Source organism: Rhagoletis pomonella, unplaced genomic scaffold (genome assembly GCF_013731165.1).
Source record: "Rhagoletis pomonella isolate Grant_MI unplaced genomic scaffold, Rhpom_1.0 Rhpom_scaffold_00002, whole genome shotgun sequence".
NCBI classification, from domain to species: Eukaryota; Metazoa; Arthropoda; class Insecta; order Diptera; family Tephritidae; genus Rhagoletis; species Rhagoletis pomonella.
In genome coordinates, this window is record NW_023458556.1 from 54,226,488 (window position 1) to 54,237,900 (window position 11,413).

General features: G+C 35.5%; 2 protein-coding genes across 2 annotated transcripts; one reads left to right on the top strand and one right to left on the bottom strand.

Moving 5' to 3' along the window:
- Positions 1–324: 324 nt before the first annotated feature.
- Positions 325–1,805, top strand: LOC118734684 (putative nuclease HARBI1). Its single transcript, XM_036464392.1, has 3 exons — positions 325–787; positions 850–1,136; positions 1,194–1,805. The coding sequence occupies exons 1-3, from the start codon at positions 582–584 to the stop codon at positions 1,775–1,777; spliced, it is 1,077 nt and encodes a 358-aa protein (XP_036320285.1). The 5' UTR covers positions 325–581; the 3' UTR covers positions 1,778–1,805.
- Positions 1,806–2,753: 948 nt separating this feature from the next.
- On the bottom strand, positions 2,754–4,302 carry LOC118734685 (myb/SANT-like DNA-binding domain-containing protein 3). The gene is made up of 2 exons (XM_036464393.1): positions 3,667–4,302; positions 2,754–3,613 (listed from the first exon to the last, which is right to left on the bottom strand). Exons 1-2 carry the CDS (start codon positions 4,061–4,063, stop codon positions 3,249–3,251), a joined length of 762 nt encoding a protein of 253 aa, XP_036320286.1. The 5' UTR covers positions 4,064–4,302; the 3' UTR covers positions 2,754–3,248.
- Positions 4,303–11,413: the final 7,111 nt, after the last annotated feature.

Below are 11,413 nucleotides of genomic sequence, written 5' to 3' on the forward strand. Positions count from 1 at the left end.
TTCATAACAATGGTTTATTTTAAGTTTAACTTGTTCCATCCTGAGATTATCGTTCTTAAGTTTATTTTATCGTAATCAATATATATCAATTAAATTCAAGGAAAAACTGGGTCAAACAGCATTAAGATAGCCGTTGAACAATTCTTTCGTAAACTTTCTGCTTTCCAAGACACAAATCAGTGCTGCACAATTTAATCAATATCTACAAATATATGTACACATGTACCTACATACATAAATCTTTTAACAAACAATATTTGCAAAAAGCAAATGAATGTTTACAGCTTAAGACCTCAAGAGCAATTTGTTGTAGCTTAAGGGCTGGTTTCTCCAACTCAACTTAACTTAGTTAAGCCATTTTTTGGGCTTATTCATTTTCACCATCTAGGCTAACCTAAGCCGAAAGTTAGCCTACCCTTTAGTTGGCTTATTCTTGACTTACGACAGTGTTGCTGTAGTGCACAATGTAAATGAAAGAAATAGTACTTATTTCGTTTGTACAGCTATAGCAACCCCGCTATAATAATCTTGGCGTCTTTATTTGAAGTGGTTTATATTTCTGTAAATTTTTGTAAATAATAATGGATTTTGTAGATTCAGATGAAAGTGATTTCGATTTTGATGTTCTACAAGTAATCGTTCTTCGACGAAAAAGAAAAATAAAAGAACGTCCTGATTTTTTTCATTACTACGATGATGTTGATTTTCGTGATCGATTTCGTATGTGCAAAGATGCTGCTTGGTTTATTTTTTCTTTAATAAAAGAAAAAATTTATATTGGAACACGGTAAGATCATATCATTTGACGAATGTAAATGTTTTTTTCCTAAATTACTTTTCCATTGGCAGCAACAACGCTATGCAACCACATCAAATGTTTTTCATTACACTCAGGTTCTATGCATCAGGATCTTTTCAGCAAACTGTGGCAGATCTTTGCGGCGTTTCAAAAACAAGTGCATCACGGGCTATTAAACTTGTATCTCATCATATTGCTTCTTTACGGGCAGATTTTGTTAAACTCCCTCAGACGGAACAGGAGCGTTTGAGCACACAGGCTGCTTTTAAAGAAATTTCAAATTTTCCGCGTGTAATTGGCGCAATGGATTGCACCCATGTTAAAATCATGTCGCCAGGTGATTATGTAAGATTACTAGTTAAAAAACAATAGTAATAGCACCATTTCTATACAGGAGGTGATGATGGTGAAGTCTTTCGTAACAGAAAGGGTTTTTTCTCGTTCAATGTGCAAACCATATGTGATAGCAATTTAAAAATATTAGACATTGTCGCCCGATGGCCAGGATCGGTTCATGACTCAAGGATTTTCCGTAATTCGCGTATTAGCTACCGATTGGAGGCGAAGGAATTTCTAAATGCAGTCATTGTTGCTGACAGTGGTTATGAAAACACGAACGTCGTGTTGACGCCGCTTTTAAATTGTAGAAATAGAGCAGAAAATCTGTATAATGAGTCGCACATCAGAACTCGAAATTGTATTGAGCGCTCATACGGTGTGTGGAAGCGCAGATTTCCCGTGCTATCCATGGGGATTCGAATGAAGGTCACGACAGTTCCTTACATTATTGTTGCAACAGCAGTACTGAATAATGTTTGCATTCGCTTTAATGATAAAACTGCACCACAACTTGTACCGGAAATTGATGATGCCGTAACTAATGTTTTAACAGTTCCACCAAACCGCTCAAATGAAGGACGTTCTCGAAATGACCAAACAAGAAAAACAATAATAGATACATATTTTGCTCAAATGTAACTTTATTATTATTATTTATCGGGAAGAATATAATACATACAATATCTGTGGTCATAAGCAGTAACCGCCTAAGTAGACTTAAGAAAGAATTGAGTTATATATGCTATGGTATTCTGCAACGACTATTCCATGTGTATGTGAAATCCCCATCTCGCCAGCCAGCCTATTTAAAAGGTTAAAGACAAACATATTTTGGTTTCCCCATAAGGTTAACATTATAATCCAAATGTTTAAAACATTTTTTCTCGAAATCAGGTTTTTCGACTTAGGCGGTTATTGCTCATGGCCACTGATATATGAATGAATGACTGAGTGGAAGATCGACCTATCTCGGGAGCCAGTTGGAAAACGCCCTATCTCAGAAAACTTTTCAAGAACGCCCTGCTTCAGAATTTTATTGAAGAACGCCCTATTTCAGAATTTTATTGAAAAACACCCTATCCCAGAATTCGGTTCAAAACGCCCTATCTCAAACGAAAATACATTGAAAATGTGCTGAAATAGAGCGGTTTTGAATCGGCAGCTAAAATAGGGTGTTTTTGAACCAAATTCTGAGATAGGCACCCCTATTGCGAGTGTCGACTAGTAGTAGATAAACGACTATTAGTCGACTATCGATTCTCCGTGGTATTTTCAAAGTCGTTTTCTCGTTGAATAAGTGAGTGGGAATAGTTTATAGTCGCACATCCTTTTACAATACAAACAAACAGTTGTAGAAGGATGAGCGACTAAAAACTATTCACAGTCGCATATTGAACGATAAATCGACATTCACAATACCATGGAAAAGCTATAATCGAAAAATAGTCGTAAAAGCCGTCAGAAGAAAATTATTAGAAATCAACGTGATTTTCTAGCCCCTTAAAACTTGCACTTATTTTACTAAAATTTCATGAGATCCAACTACATACCCAAAAATTTTATATAAACTCATGCCCGGTTGCACCAATAAATTTTAAATTTATCAGCCTGTTAAAATTTAAAATGACAAATTTGTTCAGTCTGATAAGTTTTTAAATTTATTGGTGAAACCGGACACCAGCCTAAGGAGTTCGAAATTTGATTTTTTTAAATTTTCCAACTTCTTTATAAACTTCAAAATCATTGTAAATATTTAAAAAAAACCATGCACTCAGTTGTATATTGTCTGCTGATTGGAAGATCGGCCTATCTTAGCAAATGGCCGAAGAAGGCCCTATTTTATAATTTGTTTCAAAAACGCTCTATCTCAACTGCCGCTTCAAACACGCACTATCTCAACATATTCTCAGCTGATAGGGCGTTTTTGAAATACATTATAAAATCTGGCGTTGTTCGTCCATTTGCAGCAGGCGATATACAAATATGAATTTATCAGGAGGTTCTATAATTCACGGCCGGGTGAATTTCAATAAAATCCGCTTTGATTCAAATTGGCATTGGTTGAAATTTACTCGGAAGTGAATTGTAGAACCTGCGAGTATAAAAATATTTACACGTTATATAACTTTTTTAATTCCAATTTTTCTTTTTCTAATCGAACGCTAAGTATTTCCATTTCTATGGCCTGACGTTCCTTATGTTGGAGAACCTCCAACTCGTGCCTTTCGCGCATGAGCTTCATTTGTAGCTCCACTCTCTCCTCTTCCTTCTTTGCCAAAGCAACGTCTGCCTGGAATTTAGACTCTGTCCATTTGCTTTTGATAGAAGCCAGATTCTCCCAGGACGAGGTCTTCGGGTTTTTGTCACACAGTCTTCGAGGTGTCCACAGTGGTGCGCTCATCTTCTTCCTTAGTGTGGCAGGACCGGGTAGCGGTGTTTCCAATGCGGGTGAAGTACTGGTATTGTTTTCAGCAACTGGAAGTATACAACATCAGAATTTCAACAATTTAGGAATTTTAGGAACTTACGATGAACATCCGCCAGCACAGTATCTGAATCGCAAGTATTCGCAATACCCTCCATCTCTTTGTCATTTAACATTGCCAACATCCTCTCCTCTACACCTGTCAAAGGGGTTGAAGGTGTTGCAGGACCACCACCAGTGCCATAGATGCCTCTCCGCTCTTCAGCTGCCTTGGTCTTTGTAACATATTTTATGTTTTTATATTTTTTTTTCAGTTCCTTGGATTCGCGTAAAATTTCGTTTGTGGCGTTGAATTCCTGCGTAATCTTTTCCCATGCAACTTCTTTTTCCTTTGAACTGATGCAGTCAGTTTTTTTGCATTCAATTACACTACTGTATTTGCCACAAATTTCAAACAATTTGTTCGTCTCGGACGCATTAAATGTAGATTTTCGCGACATATTTCCAAATTCTTAGTAAAATATTACAACGTATACCGAATCACAACAGAACATAACTATTTGAAATATACACGCTAGACAACCCAGCCAAAACGTAGGAAAAAGACTACTATTTAAAGAAACAGCTGATAGAGTTACCGTGTGCAAAATTATTAAGTCGCTCAGTTGGAGAAACTGAAAAAAGGCTTAGCGCAAAATCGTAGCTAACTTAAGTTATAAATAAGTTTAAGTCTAAGTCTTATTGGAGAAACCAGCCCTAAGAGCCGCCTGATCAGATGTATTCATTGTACATGCCCCCACGCCAAACACCAGCAGTGGCATAATGAGTGACTTATAGAGTGTGATTTTTGTCTTCTCAGTTGCCTACTCAGTCCAAAATAGCACTTGTAGGCAAGAGTGTTTCTCCTTTGGATTTCAAGACTGACATTATTATTGGTGTTAATCCTAGTTCCTAAATAAACGAAGTCGTCTACTTTTTCAAACTTGTAACTGTCAACAGTGACGTGGGTGCCAAGACGCGTATGGTCTGACTGTTTGTGTGATGACAGGAAATACTTCGTTTTGTCCTCGTTTACGAAAAGACCCACGAAACCAACTGTCGACATGTGCGCATATGTAAGAATATGTATGTATACCAAGATACATAAAGCCCACGACAAAACGGTGGCACCTCAATATTTAGAACAGTTTTGACTATTTATCTTTTTTTGTTTAACTTTCATTATTTTTATATAGATAAAAGTATAGCTATTTGTCTAACAAATACCATATATTTAAATCCAAATTTCAGACTTTGTTCAAAAATTCCAGAAATTCCACACACTTTTCATCATAATTCCAAACATTTTAATTTCTAGAATAATTTTTTGTATGCGGTTTTATAGCTTGTTAATAGCTATATAATAATAAGTGCTATATTCCATTTACTCAAAAATCGCGTTGATTTTTGATAATTTTTTTTTCCTGCCGGCATCACGCATTTTCTGCCCTACAAAGTAATTTTGTTTTGGAAAAGAATGCATAACACCGCCAGAAAAAAATTATCAAAAAGCAATGCGATTTTTTAGGAACTTCAAACTGCATTGTAATAGATTTTAATAAGCTATAAAACTGCATACTAAAAATTAATCTGGAAAATCCAAATAAAATACTTGGATCTGAGATGAAAAGTTTGTGCAATTTTTTTTTAATTTTTGTACAAGGTTGAAATTTGGACTTATATGGTTTTTGGAGCTGACCTTTAATAAAAAATTAATGAACCTTAATAAAAGTAAAAGAAAAGTAGCCAAAAATGATAAAACTGTTGATGTGCTATCTTTTGACGCGGGCTGTATGTAGCCGTTAGTCTGCAAAAAAAAATTGATCAAGAGAAATGCACTAAATGTAACGATTTCCAAGTTACAAAATTTTCAATGCTACAATTTTTCGCAAATTATCGTGAGAATTGCGATTGCGCAGTCTTTTCAAGTAAAACCAAAAAGCGAGACAGATGACGCGGTTAGTAAAATGAGTAAATGATGTACATGATATACACATTAGGGTGGTCCAAAAAAAGTAAGAACGGAATTTAAGTGATCTCACCTCCTAAGATGTTTTTACACTGAAAAAAATTATACCTATGTATACTTCCGCAGAAACTGGCTTCAAATTGTTGAAAGTTGGTATTTGAAGTAGAATTTTGGCATAAAATAAGACAGTTATGAAATTTTTGGAAAATGGGCGTGTCCCGCCCACCAATCCCCAGCAAACTCGGTGTGAACATTGCGTAGGGCCTCACTAAGAAACCCGTTTAAAATTTTTAAATCAGACAAGAACCACGCCCAACTCCCTTGTAACGGTAATTTACAGAAATACGAAATCTGCGATAAATTAGTAACTATTTAAGCCAATTTACTCAAAATCGATATTTAGAGAAATTTTTGGAAAATGGGCGTTGCACCGCCCACTTACGCCTACATATGTGTATCTCGGTACCCGGCTTATCAATTTCTACCAAATTCTGCATGTTTAGCAACCTTGGCGAAAAAAGCAATATGTTGAAAATTTTTTAAATCAGACCAAAATTACTGCCACTTATTTACCATGTAACGGCAAATTTTAGAAATAGGAAAACTCCGCTCTTTCAATAACTAAAGATGGCAACACTTGATTATTTGTCACGTCGATATTGGCCTCAAACGTAGTAAATGCTCTGCACGAAATGACAAAGTGACCGGATGACACAACTCGATAGAAACGCTAAACTCTTTGAAGAATGATCTAATACTGATGGTGCCATGTCAATGCGGCTGTTGAGGGATATTGACAAGTACCGTTGCGTCAAATACGTCCGAACTCATTGCTATTCTGCAGCTTAAGTATCCTTAATGGCCTAATTAGGATGTTGAATAATCGAAAGTGTGTGCTTGTGGGCTAGTGTAAATGGCTGCAAGATAAATGTTGGCAGTTAAAGAGAAATAGCAATAGAGTGTTTCTGAATGCTGTGGGCGAACTGCAAAGAGTCAGCTTGGCGGCGTGCTTAACGAAGTTTAAGCTTAAGAAGCAAGATATAAATACCTGCTAAGATGAAAATGTTTTCTTGAATATTTGCCCCGGTTCTAGCTGCTTTATGCCTCTCAGGATAACCTGCTTTGTTCTTAACGCCATAGAAAAACTTTCAACTTCTTTCAACAAATTTCATTTGACATCCTTACTGTAATACTTCCTGAAAATTACTAATTAAATTTAGTTGAATTTTAAACCGGTGGCAACCCGTTTTAAAATATTTTCAATATAAAGCCTCCTAAGACATCTTTTATTTGACTTTAAATCATTTTGTGATATTTGATTTCACGCAGCTGGCAACCCCTTTTAAAAATATTTTCGAAACAAAGCTTTCTAAAACGTGCTTCGCATTCAATACTTTGCTTAACTTATGCAAAAATTGGACTTGAGTTTTAAGCTGGTGGAAACCTTTTCAAAATATTTTTAAAACAAAATTTTCGTTAATCTCATTCGCTGACCACCCATATTGTAAAAATGAAGTATTACATATTAATGAAATTAAATTTATATTTTTAAATAAGTAACAATCCCCTTAAGCAAGCTTTCCTACTGAAGTATTCTTAAATCTCGTTCGTTCTGCATCAATATTTGGAAATTTTGTTGAACTTATAATTTAGAATAAAATGTTACTTTTTAAGCAGGTGGCAACTCTCCGAAAAATATGCTATATCGGTTGTCAAACATTGGCAACTTGTAACTGACAACGTGATCAAATATTCAAAACTCATAACTAGCAATTTTTTCGAACATTTAGTTATATACTAATATAATAAAATCTTCCATTTTTTATGTATGTAACTCAATTTTGGAAATATTGTCAGTTACGAGTTTTCAATGTTTGACCATGATGCCAGGTAGGTTAATCCAGGTTCTAAGCTACTTACCTCTATGCCAAATTTTATCGAAAGAAAGGGCACACACTCTCACTCACAAACTTTCAAATTTATTATAAGAGTAGGATTTGATTTAACTTGTCAATTAAATTGATCTTGAATTCCCGAGTTGTTGGCAATTCTCGTCAGAAAATTTTTCGAAACAAATATAGATTTCTCTAAATCATCTATCTCTATTTCAGCGATAAATAAAAAATTTAAGAAGAAAATACGGATTTTGGCTATTTTTAGAGCCCGGCCAAGGCAGAATTCTTACTGACAACGAAATAATCTTTTAAACAAGAGGTGGTAGTTGCAAACTCTTTTTTTTTAGTTTGTGGACTGACCCGCCCTGAAGTACATGCACAAAAAACGTTCTATTATGTAAAAAAAACTAGTTCAAGTTTATGCATTTCACTTCATACAGTGTTGCTCGACCGACTTGCGTGTACGCGGTCACCCAGTGCCATTTGTCTTTACCTGTTTTATTTATTAGCTTCTCAAATGGTGCAGCTACTAGCACATGTGCCTACGAATACATACGGGTAGCCATATGTTTTTGCAAAAAATAAATCTGAAATTATCTGCCGACAAATTCAGCATCAAAGTACTTAATGCTTACTTATATATGTGCATATGTAAACACGGTCGTTTTTATGTATATACTAAGCTAAATCAATTACAGTAATGATGAGCTACTCAGTGCTTTCTACATGCATACATATTTAACGCATCGATTTGCTTTGTGGCTGTTATTCGTTATTTTCAGTACTTTATGAAATTTATAAAATATGGGGAACGCCTACAACTCGCAAAAAATGTTCTCCCAGTCATTAGATGTGATGAAATTTTCATTAATTTTTGTTTCTTGCTTTCCACTCTCAGAAAACAAAGGTTTTACTTAAAAATTACGTAGTTGTAAATATCCCCTTTTCTCCCAATATTTGGTGCGATTTTTCCATTGTTCAAAAAAATCTTTTCGCGAAATTACGCAAAAAGAAGCAGAAAATGAAAATTACGAAAATCAAAAATTACTTATATTTGCAAAGTCGCGCGAAAAGATCCAATTATATATTCGAAAAGTACAGAAAATTCCCTCAAACATTTTATTACTTTTTTATTACTATTCTTTAGCATCTACATTTCAGAGTAAATTTTCTATAATAAAAATAGGAAAATACCAAATAAATGATAAATACCTTCACTTAAATATTCCACGACACTTAAAGAATTGATTACAATTGAAAAAGAAACACTTGCTTTAAAGGATTCAGGGCCAAAGGCAACTAAAGTGATTAGTCGGTATCGTACCGATTCCAGTATTTTTTTTTTTTTTTGGAAATGTACCGTTCTTGGAGAAGGGGTGAGTAAATGATCTGCAATTCTGCATTTAGGATTTTTACCTTTCCCTCTCTAAGCCTAACTATTTTTTTTATCAACTGTCACCATGACTTTTCCACCTAGGTGCATATAGTCGAAACACTGTGCGCCTATAGAGTTCATACATATTTGGAACGTCTTGTGAAAGAACTCTTCGCAGCCAATTGGCCCAGGGTTTTTTTCCATATTTTTGAAGAAGTTTCAACTTGCGTCCTCTTTAAGGCCTTCTTGAAAATTTTTACTACATTCTTTTAAGATTGGCCAAAAACCTGTTTTTTGTTTTTGGCTTGATTAAAGAGCATCCTACTGTTTTTATTTTTTATTTAACAATTTTTTCATAGTAACTATATTATATAGTCCACCAAAAACCCCAGAATATGCCATCTTTATCTATTCGATATTATTATTAGAAGTATCCTAAAGAGGACCAGAGTTCACCGGCCAAAAATACTGATTTTCAAGAATTTTATACGATTTCTACGACAAGTTGTATTTTCCCATATGAAATACTTGGGAAACTCTAAGTGACCCCCATATATTTTTTGATTTCAAAATAAAAAATAGCGGTATATTTTTTCGATATAGAACAATCCCAGGGGGTGTGAGCGATAAAATTCCGACTTCACTTTTTCTTTGGACCACCCTAATGTGCATATGCCGATAAATAAAATTGTTTGTGGTATTTTGAAAAAGCGACATGCTGACACATTACCGTAATTTGTTTCTGTCATCATTGCATCCGCAGCTGCGTACACTTGTGCTTTGTGCGACTTCTGTAGGTCATTCCTTTCGATACTTATGCCATATTTCTTACAAATGACTTTTATTGCTGTACTTTAACTGGTTCGCAATGTCCAAATATGTAATTGTATACATACATACATACTACATGTGCTATGACAAATGCGCTCACCACAACTATGCCGCAAGCCAAATCATAATTTCTCTAGAGGATTTGTGCAACAACATACCACAGGCACTTTTTATTGAATGCATGTAGGCTAGCTAGCTATTACCACACTGAGTCGCTAATGAGTAATGTAAGTATGTATGTGTGTATGGTCGTCTCACTACTGGCTATGCTCACAGCGGGAATGCAACATCAGTGCTAACGGCACCAGTGCCAACCGCAACCACAATGTTCACGAGCCATGTTCGCTCTCATCATTGTCGTCATTATTGCCATTATTATCCTCATCAGCCATCAATCAACCATGTCCTCTCATTCCTTTATGTAGTTGTCCATCTGCTGGAGTATTCGTCGGTTGCCACAGCCATACAAAATGCAACGTGCAACTCTTTGGATAGCATTTATTCATTGTAAGTACATTTGTATGAGTATGTATGTGTAAGAACGATGTTTTGTGTTTCACACGTTTGCCTTTATGTACTTTAGCCCCCGTAGAGATAATTGTAAGTAGAGTACTTCTACATAGAATGGCGAAGCACTGAAACTGAGAAATAAATACTAAGATTATTCCAACTCGTCATCGCACAACACGAAACGATATTAAGCCATACTGCATGGGTCTCGGTTAGATATTCAGGACTACTATCCTGATGGAAAAGCTCCCTTGATCGTCCCGGACTTTCCAAATGCATGTGAAGCACTCGCTGAGCCGACTGAAACTTCATATGTTCACGAGCAGTTGACAGGTTTCCACAGAAGTTCGTATACCCTCTCTAAGAGAAGCGACGTCCCTGTAACCTATTTATCTGCTATGCAGTTTCCTACCATCAGCTGGAACCCGAATCAGCCTGATTTGAAAGTAATCAGAGGTGAGGCATTCTACGACTAGTTTCGATCGCACCATAAGCCATGCTAGAGTCCTTACTGACACTTGGATGTCAGAGTGGATATTTACCCTTCTTGTTTAACCGGTATTAGAATGTTACATAGTCCGTCGACTATTTCCTTCAAAGTGGCTGTCTCTACTTGAAATACATTACTGTAGCACTGTGACAACCTGAGAGAACCAAATTAAAGTTTTGTTTGGTAAGTCGTCGTTTTTTAATTACGCTTGCGTTTTACTTTTCCTCTTCAATCGGCTTTTTTTCCTTCAGTAAAAGAATTGTCAGCCGATAAAAAAAGCGAGTATTTATCATTAACCCTACAAACGAAAATAGTTCCTAATTGGCGATCAACTTCCTAGAAATATTGCGTAGATTGTAAATTTATTTTTTGGTTCATCCGGTCAAAAATCTAACAAAAAAGCTTATATGTATTAAGCTATCCCTATCTTACAGCAATTTCTTTTTGCTGGGGAATTAAAGGATTTTCCTGCAGGGCTCACTCGAACACTCACAAATACGACAGCGACAGATTATCTGCCGGTTGACCTTATTACGATAAATTCGTTAAATGCACTATTGCATTAAGTAATGTTCATGAAATTGGCCTTACTTATGCAGAGAAATTTTTCCACAGTGCATATTTTAATATGAATGATGCAGTATGTGTATATGAATGTAGCCGGTAAATTTGGATGGGCATGTTCGTAGACGCACATAGATATTAAAATAAAAATAAACGAATAAATATGGCAATTTGTGG